A 26,179-nucleotide genomic window follows, 5' to 3' on the forward strand; every position below is an offset into this window, starting at 1 on the left:
TCGGCCGATTTTCTGTATAGTGTATGGCCAGCTTTACTTCTCCTGGAAAAAGTAAAAGAAACCTTGGGGAGCTGGAAGCAACTAAAGCCTCCTGTAGGATGAAGATCTGAGTAAGTCAACAGTAAGTGGATTCAAATATGCATGGGACACACGTAAATCTATACCCAGACAAAAAGGTAATGAAACTCCCCCCTCCCAAAAAAAAAATAAATTACAAAACTTGTATACAAAAATGGACAGACTTGATGGGCCACTTGGTCTTTTTTCTGCTGTTACTTTTTCTCCTGTATTGCATGCAAAATTCTCTCCAATAAATAGCCAAGGCGCAATTGTTCCATTATTTATGTAAATGTTATTACCAATGTCAAAATGGCAATTCAAAAGAAACTAATCACAGAGGTTGGAGCAACCCTTCTAAAACAGGGTTCCTGTCTGCTAGGAGCTCCTCGAGAAGGGAACAATGGTTGTTTGATTTACCACTTGATGTTTCCTGTATGTTGCACCACCAATGTAATTTGGCAGAGCCAGTGGCACGGGACCAGTGGGGTCTCTCCTCTCTTCTCTTATAAGTAAACACAGACACCAAGGATCTTTTTCGGCACTGGATGAACAGCAATTACTGCTAGGGCACAAAGAAAACAATTGTTTTTTATGTGCCTCATCTGCACTGCAATGCAGCCTGGAAATGCAGTGCACTGAGCTGTGATAAAAAATAGACATGTTGCATTTTATCGCAGCACACAGGTAGGTATCGCATGTCATCACACAGCACCACTCTCCTGTGCACAGACATGAATAAAGTAATGAAGTGTCACTTTGTGCACTTCAAATAAAGTTAACTAAAGAAAGGGAATTTGGGTGATGCGCTTAAAGGCCCCTACTGCGCCTCACTGCAGCCCAAAACTGACAGCTGCCCCCATGCTAAAACAGGGCATTTAGTGTGTGGGCAGTGCAAATGGGCCCCAATGGGTATTCTTTATAATGACATTCAGAGGGTATTTCTTCACTGATCACTAAAAGAAGACACTATAAATTGTACAGTCTATGTTTCTATTTTGGCCATTATTATTCATTGAACTTCATGATTATTACAGAAGATAATATACAGCATATACAGCAAGTTTTTTTGTTTTTTTAATTATCTTTTTTTTGGCTGTAAAATGCTCTAGGTATTTCACATTCCTTATTCTTTTTTTATTTTCTTTTTTTTTCTTTTTTTCTAGATTAACATCTTTATGCAGATTTACCCTGAGCTGTAGATATAATAGCTGTAGATATAATCTTCTTTAGCAGTAGTTCCTCCATAACTCCATTAGAAATGCTGGGCTGGAGTGAGACAATGTGGAATAAAAAGGTTCACAGCTGCTTTCTATAGTTGGAAAGGGCAGCTTCTGCTAGTGACCCTTTAACAATCTACACAAGCAACATAATTAATTTAAACAACTCTGTAAAGCTTTCCAGGCACTTTATTAGCCTTTTTCTAGATTTACGCAATATAAAAAAATTGGAACAAAAATTGTACAAAGACTGAGAAATGTGATAAGACGTTGTTGAAATGGCAAAATGCATTTCTGCACAATAAAATACATACAACATAAAACAAACAATATATATACATATATATATTTAGTAACAACAAAAGCTACAAACCAGCAACAGGAAATGTTTGTATGGGTAAATTTTTTTCTTTAAAAATTGAAGGGTGGGAAAGGGTGGGGGGGTTCAAAATTGGCAACCGCTTTTGATAAAAAAAATAAGTGTTTGTTAAAAAGGTAATTAGAATATTTAGCAGCTATACAAAAATGTACTACTTTTTTGTAAAAAGCCTTGATAGATGTTTGGACACAAGAAACCAATAAGTCGTGCCTGTGTACCCACATTCACCAGGATTTGGCATTCTTAATTGGACTTGTTGTTTCCGATCCCCAGTAATTGAATGACCATTGATTTCCAGTCATAATTTAGATTGTGTGTGCTCATTAAAATGCACATGCACGGTACATACTTCATTATATCTTATATATTTAAAAGAGGCAAAGGTTTAAAGACCTCATTGTTATCTAATCATGCCTAGGTTGAACACTCCAAGTCCACATTTTGGGTTTTATGTAATACTGCAAAGAGCAATGATATGTAGTAATCTATAACAACAATGGATAGTTTCAGCAGTGTAGTGCAATCAGACTAATGCAAGTGGATTTCTGATTGTTTACTGTGGTTAGGATATACTGCTGGACTTTGGTACTATTTTGTCTCAAGCAATATACTGTACTTTATACCTGCATATTATAGTACTTGTGTCATTTGCTCTTTCATTTTCCCATTTGCCCTTGGCAGTTATCTAAGAGCAAATTTTTCCATGCAATATCAGCTGTGTGGTCATAACATCCTTGGTGACCATTCAAAGAGGTAATCTTCAAGTCACTCATCCTCACAAGCTTAAAATTCTCCAGTTATGGATACCATAAAATAAATCCAAATTGTACAGAGTCTCTGATGTGATGGTCTCCTGTGACACAGAAGTCCCATATCAGTTTTCCCAAGAAGCATAGTCTTCTCAATACTTGATGATATTATGCTCTGCTCACCTGGGACAAGTGCAAGCATTGAGCAATGTTCTGAGGTCTGTCATACTGAGGGTCTCATCCCTTAGTCATATAAGTCTTTTTCTGTTCATCCCAAGTAATGTTATAATTCTTTTAGCGTAACTTGGATTATGCCATCTAGATCCGTAAGGTCCAGAAGAAAAGCCATATGGTTGCTGTAATGTTGAATAATATTATTGTCCATATTGACCAAAATCCTAAAGGAAAATGAAAACAGAATGATTTTCAGAACTGTAAGTTAACTGTAAGTTAACTGTAAGTTAGTCTCCCATGACATCCTATTTTGAGTTACATCTAAACCTACCATCACAATATAATTTATACCAACTAAAGACATTTGCACCAGAATATATTTTATATAAATAGATTTTATATAAATATAAAAAGCTAGATGGTATATCCAAAATAAGTTTATAACATAATGTAAGGAACAACATATGTATGAAGTCGGTGCATTTGGAAAGCATTAAGTGGATTTACCAAATCAGTAGACAAGTTTGCAAAGCAAATATTAACTTAACTCATTGAATAAGATAAAGCTATGGTCACATAAATCACCCAATCATGTGCAAAGCAAAATTAATTTTCTTTAATTTCGTTTGCACACGATTGGTTATCAAAAATAAACAAAGTTTAACTTCACTGAGCTACTTAAATATTTACTACTCCTTTAGTAAATCAACTGTAGAGGCATTAAAGGAATTGTGAGCTTAATGTATTACCATACAACATAGGTTTATGTTTTTATTTAATGAGACCCCATCTAAAATATTTTATGATAATGTAATTTTTGGGCTTAGCTGTTCATTTTTGCTTACGAATGAAGGAAATGTAAGTTTCATGTGATGAATATGCAGTTCAGATGCGTGACTTTTCTTGTGGAGCCTATTGTGTAATACAATGACCCAACTACTAGTTTCATTCTTTGGTTTCAAATTAGGAGGAGGGAGATCTCTGGCTAGCGGCCAGTAACAACATTGCCTCAACAGTTCTTACAGTCATCGAGGGTTCAGAACTGATTTTATCTGTCTTCATCGAGTTTTTATATGTTTTTTTCCAAATGATTTATCTGCTGGAATTGCTGTTTTATTCAGTTAACCTTTGAGTTACTGAGTTTTTATATCCCTGACTACTAAAGTGACAAGGATCATATAAACTCAAAACATGCTGCAGTTTTATTTAGCTAGTGAACACTGAAACTGCGCAGTTGCTAGGTCTAAGTTAATATATTCCAGAATGTGAGTGATTCCCTTAGTGTACTTTTATGCATGATCATTTCTTTATATGGGTTAAACATTCTTAAGCTTTGACTTGGCACAAACATAACCATTGATTTTCGAAACAGAGATAATTCATTTGGCAAAATTAAAGTCATAGCAAATCTGCTTTTTCTTTAAGTTGCTCTTAATAATGTAGACTTGTTTCTACTTGCCATGCTGTGTATTTAAAAATACTTTTGCCTAGTGAAGCTGTGTGCTTATATTTTTTAGGAAAAGAATGTTTAACATTACTAGATAAACCATTAAGATCTGTAAGATTGTCAATGGCAGAAGTAAAAAATAAAACCCCAAGAGAAATAAATTGCATGACTGAGGCTCCGTTCACACCAGTGTGATCTCAGATGCGATTCAGTAAAACAGAATCACATAACAATGGAAATCACATTGTTTTAAATGGTGTCCGTTCATATCAAGGTAACTTAGCGCTTTGCCATTTTGGAAAAGGTTCCTTACTGTGGTGCAATTCCAGCATCATTTTGACCCCATGGAATATGCAAACCACATCCAAGATGCATCCATGTAATCGTGCTGAAAATCGGATCAAAATCAGATTGCAGCAGAGTGAACCTAGCCTTATGTAGACTTTTTTTTTACTTCCCTCTGTATTTGTACAGTGCTATGTTGCCTTCAAATACTTATTCAAAATAATCATATTCATAATTTTAAGTGGGCACTCAATTACATTAGACTTAGACTTTTTATAAATTGCGCCCCCCCCCCCCCCCCCCCCAATACTTTTTTGCATTCATACTAAAAGAACAAAATATTAAAACTGATATGATAAAATGGACAGATATACATTTAGAAAACGTACCCTCTCTTGCATTTTTTGTAGACCCTGGATATGCTTTCTTCTAATAAACCATATTTTTCTGAGATCTGTGGAATGTTTGAAACACATTCATTTACTTGATTATAACACAATGGTAGCTTGACAGAATGTTTTTTTATGTACATATTTTTATTGAAAGGTTTTTAGTGTAATGCTTTAAGCAAATTATCACTTGAAAAATCGCAAACCATACAGGAAGAAAGTACATAGGGAAATGGATATTTCACAATATGGGTGACATGAAACTGTGATTGTGAGATAATGACATTTTATGTGACACAACTGGGCTGGGTTATTTTACACTACTGATGAATAACACTGACACGGATGTCATTATATGGCCTGGCATACTATCACCTATCTGATAGACATGTAAGGTGAAATGTGGACTTTTAAAAACAAACTTTAGAAAGGGAATGGTAGCTGACAGGATAAAGTTCAGGGACTATGAATCTATACAATTTTACTTACAGCTTTCTTTAATCCAGCAAGATCTGGTGTTTTCAGCATGAGTGCATCAAAAACCTCTTCTGTTTCTCTCCGTACATATAATAATACTGAAATAAACCAAACACAATAAAGTTGTAGTAAATACCACATAAACAGGACTTATAGATCGATCTATCAATCCTAGAGTTAACAGTCTATATACTAAAGCCATAGGTCCAAATACACTATGCTCAGAAGCTCACTGGCAGGCTTTGGCAATCAATGGAAATATAGCAGCGCATTGTTCCAATTTATTTAACATGAACATTGATAAGCATGCATGTGTGTAAGTCCCCTTTCACACGATAAGCCCGCTCGGATCCGTCTGTCCTTTTTTTGCAGGCAGATCCGAGTGGGGCATCCATTGACTCCTGTAGGCAGGCAGATGTCAGCGGAGATGTGTCCACTGACACCCATCTGCCATCCGATCCACTCAAGACAGAATACGGCAATACATCTGCCATCCCTCTTGGGCAGATCGGATGAGATCTGATAAAAACAGACATGCTGTCCGTTTTCGTTCGATCTCCCCATAGAGATCAGTAGGGCACTGACAGGTCCCTACCCGCTCAGTGAGCAGAGATGGACCTGTCATCCGCTGGCTCAGCGGACATTAATGGAGTGATCTCCCACTGAGCTGGTGGACTCAGTTAAGCAAATCCGCCCCATGTGAAAGGGGCATTGGAAGCCTGGGACTATGTACATAATATAAAATGACTATATTTTACCTGAGGTCTAGAAAACGTCTAAAATAATTTTTTGATTGTATATACCTGAAAGTTTAAAATGATGGCTGCATTCAGGATGTGATTGATATTTAAATGCAGTATGCACCTTCCCCGCAGAGCACGTATTTATATAAATGATGCTGTTCTTTGCTCACACATATGAATAAGTATAGTATGAAGTAGCTTAATGCTAAAAAGTATTTCCTTGATATTTCTGGACACATTTGCTGTCACTGAGGGGGTTATTTACTAAAACTGGATAATGCAAAATCTGGTGCAGCTCTGCATAGAAACCAATCTGCTTCCATGTTTTATTGCCAAAGCTTAATTGAACAAGCTGAAGTCAGAAGCTGATTGGCTTCCATGCACAGCTGCACCAGATTCTCAGTGCACCTGTTTTAGTAAATCTCCCCCTGTGTAACTAGTGTTGAATAGCATAGTGGCTAAGTGGTTAGCACTTCTGCCTGGCAGCACTAGGGTCACCATTTTTAATCCCAGTCATGACAATACCTGCCTGGAGTTTGTATGTTCTCCCTGTGCCTGTGTGGGGTTTCCTCCCACACTATCCCAACCATGACACTACCTGCCTGGAGTTTGCTTGTTCTCCCTGTGCCTATGTGGGTTTCCTCCAGGTACTTCGGTTTCTACCCACACTCCAAAGACATGCTGGTAGGCTAACTGGATCCTGTTTAAATTGGCCCTAGTATGTGTATATGTGAGTTAGTGACCTTAGATTGCAAGCTCCTTGTGGGCAGAGACTGATGTGAATGTACCGTTTATGAAGCAGTGAAATCTATTCACTGCTTCATTCTCTGGCATTCACAGAGGAGAGCTTTCTCCTCTGTGTGCCTGTTTATGAAGCAGAGTAGATCGCCTCACCTTTGGAGGAGTGAAGCGATCTACAAATGCTTCCAAACAGTGGAGAACGGCCCCTGATAATGGAATCTCGTGAGACTTTACGAGATTACAGCACCAGAAATTCACAGAAACACAGAAATGTCAGTTTATTAAGCAGTGATAAATTATCACCGCTCTGTACACTGACATATGGTGTGGTTAATGTTAATTAAATAACGAGTACCTCTATATTATATATATATGTATACACACAGATTATATATACATGTATATACACGCACATTATATATATATATGTATATATATATATATATATATATATATATACACATATACACATTTTATATATATATATATATATATATATATATATATATATATATATATATAAATATATACACATAAATATGGCAGGGGGACATGGTTACAGTGTTGGGGGGTCTGAACGAGGATTACGACAAATTATATATACATGTATATACACGCACATTATATTTATATATATATATATATATATATATATATATATATATATATATATATATATATATATATATATATATATATATATATATGTATATATACATATACACATTTTATATATATATATATATACATATATACACATAAATATGGCAGGGGGACATGGTTACAGTGTTGGGGGTCTGAACGAGGTATAAGGAAGTTAAAAATCTTCTTCCTTCCCCCCTCAGATCCCCCCGGATTCTCTCTTCACTTCTGGATTCTCCACCTCTGAGCTGGTGAATCGGGGAGTGTGAATTCTGACACAGATCGCCAGTGAAGCACTGAGAGCGCAGCTTCGTAAACTGGCCGTTACTGTGTCAGTCAATGAGGATTCTCTGTGTGCGGAGATCATCAGTGGGAGAACACGTTCAAACACTTCTCCACCGATTATCTCTGTTTCATAAACTGTTTATGGACTGTGATCAGCGGCGTTCCTGGGGATCACCGCTGTTTATTGCTTCATAAACGGACACCTATGTACCTGTAATAACAGGTATGCATACAAAACATATTTTAAGAAAGCACCCTAAACTGAAATTATTTAAGAGGGCAGTGGACATGTAAATAGAGCAAGTAGAGAAAAGACATTGAATGCATTTTTTTTAACTAAACCAAAGTTTTACATTTTAAATTGATACCCTAGAAACATTTTAACATGAATAAAATTCTTAACCACTTCCCGCCCGCCCTATAGCGGATTGACGTCCGGGAAGTGGTTGTGTTATCCTGACTGGACGTCATATGATGTCCAGCAGGATAACATGCCGCAGCCCCCGGGAGCGCGCATCGCGGTGATCGGTGAGCGGTGTGTCAGTCTGACACACCGCTACACTGATCTTGGTAAAAAGCCTCCGGCGGAGGCTCTTTACCACGTGATCAGCCGTGTCCAATCACGGCTGATCACGCTGTCAATAGGAAGAGCCGTTGATCGGCTCTTCCTCACTCGCGTCTGACAGACGCAAGTAGAGGAGAGCCGATCGGCGGCTCTCCTGGCAGGGGGGGTCTGCGCTGATTGTTTATCAGCGCAGCCCCCCCTCAGATCACCACACTGGACCACCAGGGATCGCCACTAGGACCACCAGGGAAGGGGCAACGTGGATGGCCAGGTATGTACCCCATGGCCATCCACATGTGCCCAATCTGTGCCAATCAGTGCCCACAAATGGGCACTGATTGGCACTATTATGTCCATGATATGCCCAGATCTGCCCAGCAATGCTCTATCAGTGCCACCTGTCATTGCCCATCTGTGCCACCTGTCATTGCCCATCTGTGCCACCTGTCATTGCCCATCAGTGCCACCTGTCATTGCCCATCAGTGCCCATCTGTGCCCATCAGTGCCCACCTATCAGTGCCCATCAGTGCCACACATCAGTGCCACACATACGTACCCATCAGTACCACCCATATATACCAATCAATGCCACCTACGAGTGCCCATCAGTGCCGCCTATGTGTGCCCATCGGTGCCACCTATGAGTGCCCATCAGTGCCGCATACCAGTGCCACCTATCAGTGCCCATCAGTGCCGCCTATCAGTGCCCATCATCAGTGCCCGTTAGTGCCACCTCATCAGTGCCACCTCATTGGTGGCACCTCATTGGTGCCCATCAGTGCCGCCGTATCAGTGCCCATCTGTGCCGCCGTATCAGTGCCCATTATTGAAGGAGAAAGCGTACTTATTTACAAAAAAATTTAACAGAAACAAAGAAAAACTTGTTTTTTTTCGAAATTTTCGGTCTTTTTTTATTTGTTGCGCAAAAAATAAAAACCGCAGAGGTGATCAAATACCACCAAAAGAAAGCTCTATTTGTGGGAACAAAATGATAAAAAATTTGTTTGGGTACAGTGTAGCATGACCGCGCAATTGTCATTCAAATTGCAACAGCGCTGAAAGGTGAAAATTGGGCTGGGCGGGAAGGTGTCTAAGTGCCTGGTATTGAAGTGGTTAAACTAAAGTAACTCAGAAGGATTCATTTTTCATAAACTGATCACAATCATAAGCTGTATCCCGTAGATAAAATGGTTACTTTTTGGGTGTCTGTTTTCGTACACTTAGGGAGGTGTGCAAAAGCAAAACAAAACTGGTTCCCACCAGACATGCTTTTACTGTAGTTTTATTCCCTGCACTCTCCAAAAGTTGGTTGACCACAGTCTTTGTGTATGAACACATTGGGGTTGATTAACTAAAGGGAAAAAAAGCTGTTCACTTTACAAGGGAATTTTCCATTTTTTAAGTTTTCTTTGAACATGATTGGGTATTCTTTGCAAAGTGAATTTTCCACAATTTCACAAAACTAAAGGAAAAATTCCTTTGCAAAGTTAACAACATATATGCTTTAGTAAATCAATCCCACTGATTTGACATTAAGCATTTCTTCATAGGCCTACTAACTGCATCAACATATACCTCTTTGAGGGTCTTCAGTAGACTTTTGTTTAGATGGAGGGGTGTCTGTGAAGGACGGACAACTTCTTTTTAGTGCTAGCCTGTAAACATAAACAGAAGGAGTTGTGAGACTAAATCCTGTTTTTGGTCTACATACATAATTGAATTGCATTCATTGGTTTACTAGAACAACATCTACTATCCCAGTCAGATGCATTATCCTTTGTTTCTATGTTTTTGGGACTTATGCCCTGTACACACGGCCGGATTTTCCGACGGAAAATGTGTGATAGGACCATGTTGTCGGAAATTCCGACTGTGTGTGGGCTCCATCACACATTTTCCATCGGAATTTCCGACACACAACGCTTGAGAGCTTGCTATAAAATTTTCCGACAATAAAATCCGTTGTCGGAAATTCCGATCGCGTGTACACAAATCCGACGCACAAAGTGCCATGCATGCTCAGAATGAATTAAGAGATGAAAGCTATTGGCTACTGCCCCGTTTATAGTCCCGACGTACGTGTTTTACGTCACCGCATTTAGAACAATCGGATTTTCCGACAACTTTGTGTGACCATGTGTATGCAAGACAAGTTTGAGCCAACATCTGTCAGAAAAAATCCATGGATTTTGTTGTCAGAATGTCCGATCAATGTCCAACCGTGTGTATAGGGCATTAGACTTTCAAATTGTATATACAGTCATGGTCGAAATTGTTTCCTATACACATGTTTATTCCCTTTGTGTATATTGGAACAAAACAAAAAAAGGGAGGAAAAAAAGCAAACTGGACATAATGTCACAAAACTCCAAAAATGGGCTGGTCAAAATTCTTGGCACCCTTAACTTAATATTTGGTTGCACACCCATTGAAAAAAATAACTGAAATCAGTCGCTTCCTATAACCATCAATAAGCTTCTTACACCTCTCACCCAGAATTTTGGACCACTCTTCCTTTGCAAACTGCTCCAGGTCTCTCTTATTGGAAGGTCGCCTTTTCCCAACAGTAATTTTAAAATCTCTCCACAGGTGTTCAATGGGATTTAGATCTGGACACATTGCTGGCCACTTTAGAACCATCCAGCGCTTTGTTGCCATCCATTTCTGGGTGCTTTTTGACGTATGTTTGGGGTCATTGTCCTGCTGGAAGGCCCAAGATCTCGGACACAAACCCAGCTTTCTGACACTGAGCTCTACAGTGTGACCCAAAATCCTTTGGTAATTCTCAGATTTCATGATGCCTTGCACACATTCAAGGCACCCAGTGCCAGAGGCAGCAAAACAACCCCAAAACATCATTGAACCTCCACCATATTTCACTGTAGGTACTGTGTTTTTTTCTTTGTAGGCCTCATTCCGTTTTCTGTAAACAGTAGAATGATGTGCTTTACCAAAAAGCTCTATCTTGGTCTCATCTGTCCACAAGACATTTTCCCAGAAGGATTTTGGCTTACTCAAGTACATTTTGGCAAACTGTAGTCTTGCTTTTTTACGTCTCTGTGTCAGCAGTGGGGTCCTCCTGGGTCTCCTGCCATAGCGTTTCATTTCATTTAAATGTCGACGGATAGTTCGCGCTGACACTGATGCTCCCTGAGCCTGCAGGACAGCTTGAATTTCTTTGGAACTTGTTTGGGGCTGCTTATCCACCATCCGGACTATCCTGCGTTGCAACCTTTCATCAATTTTTCTCTTCCGTTCAAGCCCAGAGAGATTAGCTACAGTGCCATGGGTTGCAAACTTCTTGATAATGTTGCGCACTGTGGACAAAGGCAAATCTAGATCTCTGGAGATGGACTTGTAACCTTGAGATTGTTGATATTTTTCCACAATTTTGGTTCTCAAGTCCTCAGACAGTTCTCTTCTCCTCTTTCTGTTGTCCGTGCTTAGTGTGGCACACACAGACACACAATTCAAAGACTAAGTGAACTTCTTTCCTTTTTATCTGCTTTCAGGTGTGATTTTTATATTGCCCACACCTGTTACTTGCCCCAGGTGAGATTAAAGGAGCATCACATGCTTGAAACAATCCTATTTATCCACAATTTTGAAAGGGTGCCAAGAATTTTGACCAGCCCATTTTTGGAATTTTGTGTGTCCAATGTTATGTCCAATTTGCTTTTTTTCCTCCCTTTTTTTGTTTTGCTCCAATACACACAAAGGGAATAAACGTGTATAGAAAAACATGTGTTACTACAAGACTTTTCTGTGAGAAATACTTGATTTTCTGGAAAAAATGACTATATTACCAGTAAGATAACAAAATTAGTAACTTAAGAAAGGAATAATAATATCCATTGCTAATTTTGTCAAAATATGCCCACACATGTTTGATACTCAAGTTTCCCTTGTTACTTTGGACAAACCATAGATACAGTTGCCTATGGTTATTTAAATATTTAAAGGAATATTGCAGAATCCCAGAGACATTTTGGAATAGAAGGAAGATGTTCCTACCTGTCATTATCTGTAACAGCAGGAAGTACCTGTGATAGAAAAAGAAAAAGTGTTAGATCATAGTTGAGACAGTGCTGAAACAACTAGAAGTTTACAACACATTCTCTAGTGCTTCCACTGTGTCTGTGTCTAAAGGGTAGCCATTGTATCTTGTTCATAGCACTGCTAGCTAAATCCTACACTGAAAGATGTGTTTATCTTGTTAAAATTCCTATGCCTGCTATTTACTCAGCAGATGGTTTAATACAAGTGGTCAACATTTAAAACACAATATAGAAAGACAAAAAAACTTTAGAGTGACCAAGTTGACACAAAATTCCAAAATCAACAATAACATAAATGTGCCATGTCAAATTTTACCCCAGAACTATTTTTTTATGCATTTGTTAAACTGCAGCTTTTTATGCTGGTGTAAATCTGAGCATATGTGATGGAATAAAAGAATAAAAGATCAGCCATAATCTTTTTATTTTTATAGTATTCACAAGATACTCACCACACCACATCTTTGGAGATTTGAAAAATGAACGTTAGGGATGAACAGCACTGGTTGGGTTTCCATATCTGTCACTGGCCTCAGATATGTGATGTCAAATCCTCTGTATCCCGGGAGTGCAGCTGATTTTATGTCTGTAAGGCAAGACACTTTAAGTAAATGCTATTTGTGTAACTGATACAACAGAATAAAAGAGTTTTACCATTGATCAGTTTTAAGAATTTTATGTAGCAAACTCATCCCCAAATGACAAATTTGTAGATAATAAAACAAACCCAATTGATGTAGCGCTAGATAACAACCTCAGTTCCCTCCACTCACTCCCCACCACCAACTTCCTCCAAATGTCTTCCCCCCAACTTCGGGTACATTCACTTGGCTTTTGGTTACTATAACATTCTACAATGCACCTAAAAGTGCATTGCACAATATTTTTAGAAGGTATATGTTTTGCTAAAGGGTTAAAATGTTTACTGTGATCAGACAGTCATGTAAAGGCTATTTTTTAAGTTCCACAGCATGACTGGGTTTTTCAAATTAAAAATTACTTTACTTAGTTTGCTGGTTTTCTATAGCTCCTAAGCACACGTTTGTTTACCAACTTACCTTTGTTGGTGTCTGGCCCCTTTCCTTTCCTTCTAAACTGCTTGCGTTCTTCATCCCGCATCTTGCGCTCAGCACCCTATTTAAATAAGAGACAGGTGTAGTTACTATTGCATGCAAGGATCAAAAGCCTGATGTATGAAAGTTTGCCATAGGGAAAAACATTTTACTTGTTGCTTTCAGCAACCAATCAGTTTACATCCATTATTCCCATAGCCGAGGTTTCACAAGGAACAATTCTGATTGCTATGTAAAATATACATTTTTTTCCCCCATAGAATGTTTTTTTATTCATCACCATCACACTCTTTTAATAAGTCCATGTGAATTAGACTGCAAGTTATCTTCTGTCTAACTATTTGCTTATCATACTGGATGTAATGACTGTTACATGCTTCGTTTGTAGCTAATCATACCTTGTCACAGAATATTTTGATCTGGCAGACAGCCCGATGAATGAGTCTCTTCACCCCAGTGTCATAGTCATAAGTGTCAATCTGGAGATTTAGAGGCACACCCTTTACACCCTTCTGAGATGAGAAATCTGTGCTCAGGCAGTTAATACTAATAAAGACCTGAAACCAATCAGAAAAGTACATGTTAAGGCAATGATTAATGTTAACATTTTAGTCCATATTTCCCACATTAATAAAAACTACAACATATATTTTGTGATCTTTGATAAATGGATCCAATATTATTATAATACCACAACTTCATCACATGAGTTTACAGATGGAGGACTTAACCACTTGTCCAGTCTTGTTTCTAAATGGAGCTGAATTTGGAACACTAACATATTGTCACTATATTCACCTGTCTCCCTGCCAATGCTTCCAACTGTTTCCTCCCTTGGAGATAATCCCCAGAGATCCTAACAATTTATTTTTCCCTCAGGCTCAAAACCCACCCAGAAAGTATCTCTGTTTTACGTGGGAACCAAGATTGTATCAAAAACCGTTTTCACTCATATTTCTCTTTGCCAAGCAACTGTGTTTACTTTTTTGTGTGCACCTGCCTTACTTTCATTGAAGACACTTTTTTATTTTTGTACGTTACAAGCCTATAACACACTACTTTAGTATATTCCAAGTTCATACAGAATTACACATTTCTGGACAGGAAGCATGTAGTGTAGGGAAAATGAGCAGTGGTAGTTTTATTTAAGGATAGTAGAGCTTTGTATTACACATTCGTGATCACTTGTGAGGTCTCTTTATCTACATTTGATCAGGTACTTGTTTCACATCTGATAATGCTTTTTCAACTGTCACAAAAGAGAGGAAAAATACCCAGAGTACATTTTTCATATCTATAAAATCATAAGTATGTTGAATATGAAAATAGAAAAAAACAAATCAGCAGAAAATTATGGGAGCTGTCATTTGTCTTCCTGGCTGCCTCTGGCTTCAGTTCAATACTTTCAGAGATAATGACCTAGAGCCTATGTGCACATGATAACAGACAGCCCTAGGGGTTGATCTATTACATTTAAATAGACTGTGCACTTTGCAAATGCAGCTGCGCTCTGCAAGGGAATATGCTCCAGAGCTTAGTAAATGAGGCGATGCTTCATTTTGCAAAGAAAATCCAATCACATGCAAGGAAAATGTAAAAAAAAAATAATTTTTTGCTTGCACATGAGTGGATGATGGATGTCAGCAGTGCTTCCCTTTATTTACTAAGCTCTGGAACAAACTCCCTTGCAGAGTGCAACTGCACCTGCAAAGTGCACAGTCTATTTCCCTTTAGTAAATCAACCCCCATATCTACATTTTGTTCTTAGTTATCAACCCAATCTGTTAAAGCAAGAGAGTCAGCATAACAGCCAAGCAACTAGCATTTTCAGGAGCTGTCAGCATCCTTGTACTTGTAGATACTTAAATAAACATTTTTTTTAAGTAAGCATTTATAATTGCTGCTTGTGTTTAACATTCCTGCAGACAGTTTATTCACTAATATGAGCAGGTCGCGTGCTGGATAACTCCTTTACCTTGGCCTCCTCGTTGATATTCCATACAAATGACAAAGCATTATAGGCAACTTCTTCAATGCTCTCCACAGTGTTGCAGTTTTCCTTGTAGTCAGCTAGAAGACAGGAAGACATTGATGTCCATTACATGCATATTCAGTAGAAATGCAAAAGTGATATAAATGTTAGAATTCCTTAAACAAAGTACTATATGATTTCATAAGAGCCTTTCCAAGTCTTTATGTTAAATTGGTTGTACTAGAGAAATTGGAATCGACATACCAACATCAATAACTCTTTGCTTTGCAGTTGGCTGTCTGGAATGCCAGTGTTTCCATCGTTTTAATTGCTCTTCAGGATTCTTCTCATTATCAAAAACGACCATTACAACACTCTGCAAAAAAAAAATAAAAAAAAATATTTAGATATAGATATAGATATAGATATATATCTATAGATATAGATATAGATATAGATATATAGCATGTTCAATTAGCACAATAAAAACATAAATGAAAGCTTTATGGACTGTATAATAACTTAATGCAAACAAGTTTTACTACCAATTTTACTTTTTCCCCTAAATGTCCCCTAATTTTTCCCCTAACTTTTTTACTGTGCAAATATAAGCTGCAAAAATGTTCCCAATTTTAAAGAGCTACATCATTCTTGTGATACACAGTACATATACATGCAGTACGTATACATATATATTTTTTTTCATTTGTATTCTTATGGAGAAATTTTTGTTCACAGGTCCACAAGGTGTTCAATCAGCTGAAAAGTGATTATGACTCAAAGCCTACTATATAAACAACCATTAAATTATATAAGTATATTAAATATATCATTTTAATTTTACTAATATTAGTGTATATTCTTGTCAAGAATTATATTGTATTCTGCATACTTCCAGACCCTGGTGGAGTCCCTAAAACACTAGTAATGCCCTCTCCTTCCATGGGCTCTTTAGTGTGAATATACATTTAATGGGAGACTACATTTGTTGCGAGCTGTATCCCACTAGGAAAATATGAACAGCCTGCTCAGTACACATTAAATCTATAGATATTCATCAGTCTTTTATAAATGAGTTCAACATTTAAATGGGGCTTTTACAAAGTCTGAATAGAAGGCAGTTTGTCAGGGGAGACACGGCACTATATGTAAACGCCACTTATAGACCCATTCTGTTTGCGCTGGAGAAAAAGCCTTGTGTTCTCAGTGACTCATGTCATTTTACTAGACTTTCAGAAATAGATGCATTTGTTCCAATTCATGAGGTCTTTTTGTCTTTGAGTTTGTTTATTGTGTGGTCCAATATATCAATGTCTACTATGTTCCCAGCTGGCTCTGATTCCTTCACTTTATTGTAGATATATATATTTTTAACACTTTCAAAGTCCTGTTTTGGTACTGCCACATCAACCTAGACTGCTTCATTATACTCAGGATTACTTACAAAATGTCCCAATCTGTAAAAACCTATGTTATGCCACTGGTCATTGTTGAACATACCTTGACTTTATTGGAAGACAGTTGCAAACATTTGCTGTTATCTGCCATTCGAAGATTTACTGGATAAAATTGACTTTTGTTGAGATATGCCATTGGAGAGTCGCCGGACTTAACGTGAATGGCTTTGGGGGATTCCAGTGTGTATTCAAAGTCACTGCAGAATTTATAAATAATTTAAACAATGCTTTTGGAATATTTGACAAAATTGAAAGAAACTAAGGCTTTGTTTGAAATATAAATTGGTTGTAGTGCATCTTACCCTCAAGTAAACTTGTGTAGACCATTTTATATTGACTTTAATACAGATCCACATGGCTCGCAATGTGATTATTGAATGGTTAGGCTATTTTAAAAAAAATATCTATCTATCTGTCTGCACTGTATTAAAGCAATACTACAATTTAAACTCTGGTTGTATTCAAAATACTTACCAATTGGCTTCAGCAGGTAGGTAATCTGCGGTGGATTCTGCCTGACCTCTAAGAATATCATTGAATATGAGGGGCTGTAGAAAAAAAAGATATTATAGAGATAAACATGGCTACTATATTAAATAAGATTGATCATGCATACTATATAGTGGACTATAGTTTACCTCTGGATTGTCTTCTTTAAATGTACTGTCTGGTTGCCAACGCTGTTGTTGCTGGGCTACATGTAATGGTTCAAAGAGATTGTTTAGAGAATTCTTCTCATACACATCACATGATGTGGCCATGAAATCCTCATGTGTATCACTGGTTAATTTGTTGGTATTTGCTGGTAAAGTCAGTTTACTGGGATTTATCAGACAGTCCAGTGTTAAATAACTGTTCTTTTTATGTGAATCTACATAATCTTGCGTGGAAGAGGGATTATCATTTAGAAATTTCATGAGATGAGTTGAGCTTTCATAAGATGAAATGTCTGAGTCGTATTCACTGCAGTGTCTAAAAGACAACATACAAACAGCTTTAATAATTACAAAAAATACATTCAATTCAAATATAGACACACACATCAACATTCCTAAATGTTTTTTTCTAAAATTACCTTTTCACTTGTTCACAACGGTCTGTTGACCCTGGTGGAATTATTCTTTTTTCTTTTGGAACCTAAGACAAGATAAAGGATAGCATTAAATTCAAGTATGAACATCATGCAAGTTTAAAAAAAGACGTAACTTGTCAAAGGAATGGTGCAAAACCTCATAGTACAAAAATACTGTCTATTTTATAAAGGAGTTACCTGGTATTAGTGTGTAAGAGGATAACAAAAAGAGTCAGGAACATCACCAGACAAGAGGAAGAATAGACATGTCTGATACTTAAATAGAAAGCAATGCCACATATACTATGTTTTCTCAATCATTGGTGTCCTTTCGTCTGCCCTGGACTTAAAAGTCATTGTTGTCAAATATAGGTAACAATGAATGTACTTGCCCTATAGTAATCATAGAGAAAGCTCAATGCAGTAACACCATCATCATCTCCATTTGCCCTCATCATAGCTTTAGTAGCTGCAGTCATAGGGTTATCCAGGTATTTGGACCATGTCTCCTCATCAGTGCTGTAAGAATATTTCTGGAAATTGATGCTGTCATTCTGGAGAAGCATGACTGGCCTGTAACTAAAAAGAAAAAACAGTTTTTTATAATTATATATTATATGCTCAGAAATCCAAGATAAAAAAATCTGTATTGTATTCAGCTAGAATAGTATAGTAGTCATTTTTACATTTTTGTACCTGGTCAGAGTCATATCTACTAACATTTGATTTTTATACATAAGACTAAATGGACAGTGACATTTATAATAATACATTTTATCGTACGTATGTACACCATTATATCATCTATATCAATGTATACCTGTTTTAGACTTTGGCTGGTATTTTTTTCTATCTTCTGATAAGTTATATGAGGCAAATGGTTGCTGCTGATCTAATGTAAGTGTCCACACCATGCTACATATATAAGGCCTTTACACAAATGTGTATGGCTATAACCAGAAAATAGTGGGTCTTTGGCTGTCATGGCTTTATGCCTTAGTTAAACATGATACCTAAGAAGGGAGTGCAGTTACCACACACCTTCAAGTCAGACAATTGCTGATGTGGGTGACAGGCTGTATAGTTACTAATTCTCTTCCTATTAGACCACAAGCCATGCTTTCATAGCAAAGCAAACACATGTTGCTCACAGCTTCCAGCCTTGTTCGGGAAGGTTACAGGTTCAACCAACTGGAAAGGCACCTGCCTGTGTTATTTTAATACCTAGGCTTCTATCTTCAATCATTTCTTTTCATATGTTCTGTATAGGTTACTCTGAGCTGTCATTTCTTTACTTTTGGCCGCTCCTAACTAGCAGCTTTTGTTCTCCAGGAAAACTCTATTTTTCAGTCCCTCCAGCACAGTACAATGTATAAATATGTACTCTGTACACATACCAAGGTTTAAAATGGAAGCTGTGGTCTCTTTACAGTTTTTTTTAAAGATATGTATCTGAATGTTAGAGGCTTAATAGAATTAATATTTTCAATAGGAGTTAATTATTTAAAAATGTGCTTCTCTTTGGCCTTTAAATGCCATAAATACATAAGTGCAGCCAAATAAGCAGACATTTAGAAAAGGTGCAAATTATAGAGGAATGAATATCCAATATTACTTTCAATTAATTTAGTGCAATTTCCTCTTCGCATGTGGGAAAAGAGGCACATGGCCATATAGGAAAGCAAGCAATTAAATATGCAGCAGTAACATCAAAAATTGCTTCATGACAATCCAAATCCATTTTTCTCCTTTACGCCAAACAATCAGTAGTTAGGCTCCATGCACACTGGCTTTAAAAACGTTGCTTCTATAGGAGTTTTGTGTTCTGCCTGTAGAAGCATCTCAATGTTATCCTGTGTCCATGCACATTAGGATGTTAAGAGGCATATTTTGAGTTTTACGTTTCGAGGCAGAAAAAAAAAACCTGGTTCGCGTTTCTGATTGGAGCTTGAATGCAGAAAAAAAAACGTAAAACTCTCCTAAACTTGTCTAAACGTTGTACAAAAAATATCTATATGAGCGTTTTTTACTCCCGAGAGAACAGACATTTTTTTTAAGCCCAGTGTGCATGGAGCCTTATGCCCTGTACACACGATAGGATTTTCCGATGGAAAATGTGTGATAGGACCTTGTTGTCGTAAATTCCGACCGTGTGTAGGCTCCATCACACATTTTCCATAGGAATTTCCGACACACAAAGTTTGAGAGCTTGCTATAAAATTTTCCCACAACAAAATCTGTTGTCAGAATATCCGATCGTGTGTACACAAATCCGACGCACAAAGTGGCATGCATGCTCAGAATAAATTAAGAGATGAAAGCTATTGGCTACTGCCCCGTTTATAGTCCCGACGTACGTGTTTTACGTCACCGCGTTCAGAACGATCGGATTTTCCGACAACTTTGCGCGACCGTGTGTATGCAAGACAAGTTTGAGCCAACATCCGTCGGAAAAAATCCATGGATTTTGTTGTCGGAATGTCCGATCAATGTCCGACCGTGTGTACAGGGCATAAGAGTTTCAGGTACAGGACTGTTTATAAGCTGTGTACATCTGCTCTATGACATTCTACCATATTCAGCTTTTTTACATTTAGTATATTTTAGTATATTTATTTGGCCTATGTATAAAATTTTGTGAAAAGCTATTCACTGCTAAAAGAGAACACTGTACAACTGCAAACTGTAAAAAAATGTGTTTTTTTTTTCACTATGAAATGGTTCTTTAATTCAAGAGCTGTGAAACTGGAGAATAGTCTTCCATAAAAATGAATTCTAGTAGACACAGACTATTCTAGAGTATATACATTTTTTATTATTATAGAGTAGATCATGTGGAATCCTTCTTATACATGGTGTCAACAAAAGAAAGGTAATGAAGTCATGGAATGTTTGATGGACTAGCTCCAGGCATGAAAAGGGTGTGTTACCTGTAGCACAGTGTGTAGGTGGGTTAGCAGAATTTATAGTTTTATGCCTTGTTGGATTAGGTGTATTGCCTTTTGTCTTAGCTGATGAGCCAATCTATTCTTGGCATACATAACTATGATCTTATGCCAGTCCACAAATTTATTTTGCATAACACACTACCAACATTTACTAGTGCACGTTTGGCAAAAACATATTTTTATTTGAAGAAAGTTAAGCAATTTGGAACTATTACTCATTTTAAAAGAATATACGGTATATAGATCTATATATATTTATATATATATAGATCTATATGTATGTGTATATATATATATATATATATATAGATCTATCTATATATATAGATCTATCTATATATATAGATAGATCTATATATATATATATATATATATATATATACATATATATATATATATATATATATATTCTTTTTTTCTTTTAAATATCTGTATATATATACTGCTTATGTCCACAACCTACACCTCTGAGTAGCAGGTATGGGCATACACCACCTTTAAGTACACAATGGTGTTTATTTACTAGCTGGAAAGTGCAAAATCAGGCTCTCCTCTGCATAGAAACCAATGAGCTTCTAGGTTTTATTACCAAAGCTTAATTGAACAAGCCGAGGTTAGAAGCTCATTGGTTTCTACACAGAAGTGAGCCTGATTTTGCACTTTCCAACTTTAGTAAATAAACCCCATTGTGTACTTAAAAGTGAGGTATGCCTGTAATTAGTAGAAAACAGATTATAAATTGATTCTTAAAAAGGTCACCTTGATGAAAACCACAGCCAAAAAAAAAACTATACAGAAAGAATAATGGCCCATGTTGACTTTGCTATTTTAGGAGTAGGCTACCCTGCCTACTAGCATGAGATGTGTAGGGGGAAATACTTACATCATCACTTTTTCCTTACACCTTACCTTTTTCAGAGGCCGTTTTTTAAGTGGATTGAGAAGTGACCCAGATTTCATTATAATAATACAAGTATGCTTTGCTTGAATGGCATTTTGGAGCCAGTGTGACCGTTCTCACGAAATGGTAGTTCCATCTATGTGTGTGCTTGCATTCTTACAATATTTGTGACCTATTTTTCCTTATCTGTCTTAGTACAGGTTCAGTATAACATGAACTAATATCGCCAAGCAGTCAAAGGAATAGGTGCTGCCTATATATTGTAATGAGATGTGGATGTACAGATCTAAAATGAAGACAAGAAAAAATGTAAGCAGCAGTGCTTGCAATGGCAAGCAGTTCCTTTTGATTCCTGCTGGATATTACAGGTGCCAGGAAAACAATGGGCACTACAAAAGTATCATGCATTTATTTTACTATGGACAATTCTTTTTGAAAGCCAAAATGCTCTGTCAAGGTCTGAATCTTTGGTAGGCAACCTCGGCACTCCAGCTGTGGTGAAACTACAAATCCCATCATGCCACTGCCTCTAGGAGTCATGCCTGTGACTGTCAGGGTCTTGCAATGTCTCATGGGACTTGTAGTTTCACCACAGCTGGAGGGCCGAGGTTGCCTACCCTTGGTCTAAAGTATGAAGAGTAACAAAATATGAAATTTCCCCAAAAAATTGTAATTGCCTAAATGATAGTGATACTTTAAAAACTCTGCCTCTCATTTTGACCTGTTCATTTGGGTTAAAAGTTAAGTTGAAGTTAAAAATAGTATTAGGGTTGATTCACTAAAACTGGAGAGTGCAAAATCTGGTGCAGCTGTGTATAGAAACCAAATGAGCTTCCATCTTTTATTGTCAAAGCTAACGTTAGAAGCTGATTGGCTACCATGCAGAGCCAGATTTTGCACTCTCCAGTTTTAGTAAATCGCTCCCTATTGTGACTTAAGGTAATAATCTATAAGCCCATAAATTGGAGCAGAAGTAGGGTGCTACTACCCAATATGATCAGAAGATTGTTTAGCGCTACCTGGGTGCGGAAAGGCAGTCACACAGCTGCTGCAGCTATCATGAAAAAAAATGGTCCGCAACTCCTTGCTTGCTCTTTAAAACCTTCAAATTTCAAAAGACACAGACAGGAGATGTAAAGGTGTTTCAGCCTTGCGGGCCTTGTTCACTACGCCTTGAAACATGTTTACATCTGATGTCTGTGTCTTTTATGGAAAATCAATACATTTTGAAGATTTCAAAGATCAAGCAAGGAGTTGCGGACCATCTTTTCTTAATAATCTATGAGCACCAATCATTCATGCCATTTCAAAATGCAGTAGTTTTGATGGACTAAAGAACAAGAGAATGATCCCTTTGAATCCCAATCATGTGCAAGTACAAAAAGCCACAGGATTTTTGTTAGAATAAGATTGGCTGATTTAAAATTCTTGATTCCCTTGGTAAATCAACTCCACTGAGTTCCAGAAACAGAGCCAAGTTTCCAGTTCAGTAGTAGCTGGAGAACAGCACTGTTTCACAGTATGGTTCAGACTTACTACATTTAAAAGCCAATTAGAAGCCTCTTGCTCTCTTAAAACCATTGTGCAGTTTTACTGAAATGACTAAGTAGAACTGCAATCTTATGGGGTGTAAGGTACATTATACCACCACTAATAAGGGTAACAAAAGAATAATTATATGCACTGAGTATTAAAGGATCTTACAAAGTGGCCCCAGACATGTAAAGCACTTTGCATAATTAGCATACAACCACAGGACAGCTTTCTTTCAGTTAACTTTGGCTATGCAAATAACTACAACTCCTATGCTAATAAGCAGACAGCATATTCTCTAAGATGTTTTGAGTGAAACTGCTGTACAGCAAGAGCGAAACTCGAAAATCAAAGACACCTAACTTTTGTATTCTTGGTGCCAAGTTGTCTCAAGCAAATTAAACTGTTCTACATTAAACTGTTTTGTATTAAAATGGCTTTTCATTGAACTTGCTAAAGTATTTGGAAAGATATGAGTTAATACCTTTCTAAAAGTGCCACACCAAAGAGTTTAATAGTTGCATGCATGTTTTTAAGAGACTCCAATTAGATGGATTATAAAGTCTTTATTTTACAGGGATTTGTTTTATTGCTGGAATTCAAATAAATGTCCAGTTTAGTGCATGCAGCTCCACATAAAAATTCTTTGAAACCAAGTCATTTATTGAGCAATAAGAGTTATCTGACATGTACTTCACTTCAATTAGTCTCTCCTATGTTTTAAACAGGCACCTTCTATTAATTTTAAATACAACCAGTACCATACTTTTAGGGTCCATACACACTGGCTTAAAAAAAACACTGCATTTTGCCTGTAGGAGTGACTAATGTTATCCTATGTGTCCATGCACATTTCGTCTTTTGGAGACATATTTTAAGCTCAGTGTTTAAAGGCAAAAAAAAAAAAAAAAAAACGCCCCTTCTGGTTTTTGTTTTTGAGAGTGGTTTACAGGCAGAAACAAATGCTGATAAACACTTCTAAATGCTAGTACAAAAAAACAAACAAACAAAAAAAAAAAAACGCTTAAAATAAGTGTTTTTTTCTGCCAAGAGCACTGCCATTTTTTAAGCCCATTGTGCATGGACCCTAACATTCTGAACACTGCCATAAGTAATACAAGCAAAGCATTGCTGAGTAAGCTAAAAACATTGGCACTAGACAAAGGCAAATTTATAAGATCCTAAAAAAATGAATTCAGCTCAGACACAGTGCAAACTACAGAAAACATGTACTAAAATTTTGCAAGAACTATTTTTTTTTTTTATCAAAAATAATCATGGGTCTTAAAATGCAAGTGTTATTTCTATAGCTATTGACGTCTCTAAAATTGCTTAGGTGGCTGTTTTAATGTTTACTTTCCCTTAAAAATAAATTCAATCTGAAGAATTTCAGAAAGCATAGATTAAGGATAAAAAATAAGAATAAAAATGTATCCTAAATCTTCTATACAGATCTACATTATTTACATATGTAAGTACTAAGGATATAAAGATGGAAATGTGTATTCTGTTTTGTATGTTTTGCATACAGATTGACTGTAGTTACAAATGTTAGTGAAAAGGGTAAAAAAAAAATACATTTAGAATATAAGTATGTATTGCTAGGTACAGGTGTACTCCACTTTTAAGTACACAATGGGGTTTATTTACTAAAGCTAGAAAGTTCAAATTAGGCTCACTTCTGCGTAGAAACCAATGAGCTTCCAGGTTTTGTTATCAAAGCTTAATTGAACAAGCTGGGATTAAAAGCTTGTTGGTTTCTATGCAGAAGTGAGCCTGATTTTGCACTTTCCAGCTTTAGTAAATAAACCCCATTGTGTACTTAAAAGTGGGGTATGCCTGTAATGAAAACGTTACAGCATACTGGTAAATAATTATGTACATTTTATAGTAAAAATGTAGATAGATAGATAGATAGATAGATAGATAGATAGATAGATAGATACAAACACATACTTAAAAATACAAACAGATAACTACTACATACATACATACATACATACACACAAATATACACAAAAAAATAAACACTTAAAAATACAGACAGACAACTACTAGATAGACAGACAGACAGACAAACATGAACACAAACACACACACTTAAAAATACAACCAAATATTCACAAATAAATAAACACACACACTTAAAAAATATAGAGATATAGCAGATAGATAGATAGATAGATAGATAGATAGATAGATAGATAGATAGATAGATAGATAGATAGATAGATAGATAGATAGATAGATAGATGTATAGATTGAAAAAAAAAAAAGAACTAAAAAAAACCTAAAAATAACTAAAAATAAGCAATAACTACTGTATAGTAACACAGTACAGCTTCCACAAATTGGATTCTAGTACAGGATTGTAATAAAGCTGTGTACGTAATGCTGAGTACTTACTCTAGTTCATTAGACATTTTCCCTTAAAGTTGTGTAAATGGCTCTTCTCCAAAATGTGTTGTTCCTCTAATTCTTGTTAAGCACAGGCATCCCCTGGAGAATGATGTTTTCGATTTATGTGTGAGGATTTGTGTACAGGTATCTTTTCTGACAGGTGGGTTCTTTGTATAACTCCAGAGTTGATTGGCCGATGGAACAGGTGCCTTAAGACAGGCACACCTCAGCAGGTGCAGTACTTAACCCTATGTGAGCCAGAGAAGACATATGAATGAACCATAGCAGAGCAAACACCTCCCCCAAACAGGTAGAAAAAAAAAAATCTTAAAGAAACTCAGACTTTAGGCGAAACTTAGCCAAAACTAAAAACGTGTCTTTGCTTGTTGAAGGCTTGTGGTTGAATGATAAAAGATTAAGCAACAGCTTGAATTATGAATATGACATCTATGCATGCATTTAATTAAATAGGGTGTATAGAATTTCCCTATATCTAGGTTTAGTAAATTAAATGTATATATAGCAACTGTATTTGTTTAGCATATTTAGTATTACAGGTAAGATTTGGATTATAATCACTTTAAAAGAGTCTGTGCCATGAACCAATTTGT

At 36.7% G+C, this 26,179-nt stretch overlaps 1 protein-coding gene and 1 long non-coding RNA gene across 2 annotated transcripts in view; one reads left to right on the forward strand and one right to left on the reverse strand.

Annotated features, from left to right (window-relative positions):
• LOC141129947 (uncharacterized) overlaps positions 1-26,179 on the forward strand; it is a 101,843-nt gene that overhangs the window by 45,142 nt on the left and 30,522 nt on the right. The window lies entirely within an intron of this gene.
• Positions 1,449-25,863, reverse strand: GRHL3 (grainyhead like transcription factor 3). The gene is made up of 16 exons (XM_073615483.1): positions 25,575-25,863; positions 18,179-18,365; positions 17,790-17,851; positions 17,353-17,686; positions 17,189-17,262; positions 16,758-16,911; positions 15,522-15,633; positions 15,261-15,355; positions 13,684-13,842; positions 13,271-13,346; positions 12,665-12,798; positions 12,169-12,197; positions 9,730-9,809; positions 5,190-5,275; positions 4,701-4,765; positions 1,449-2,803 (listed from the first exon to the last, which is right to left on the reverse strand). The coding sequence occupies exons 1-16, from the start codon at positions 25,589-25,591 to the stop codon at positions 2,689-2,691; spliced, it is 1,779 nt and encodes a 592-aa protein (XP_073471584.1). The 5' UTR covers positions 25,592-25,863; the 3' UTR covers positions 1,449-2,688.

This window comes from Aquarana catesbeiana, linkage group LG02, assembly GCF_042186555.1.
Source record: "Aquarana catesbeiana isolate 2022-GZ linkage group LG02, ASM4218655v1, whole genome shotgun sequence".
In the NCBI taxonomy this organism is placed as follows: domain Eukaryota; kingdom Metazoa; phylum Chordata; class Amphibia; order Anura; family Ranidae; genus Aquarana; species Aquarana catesbeiana.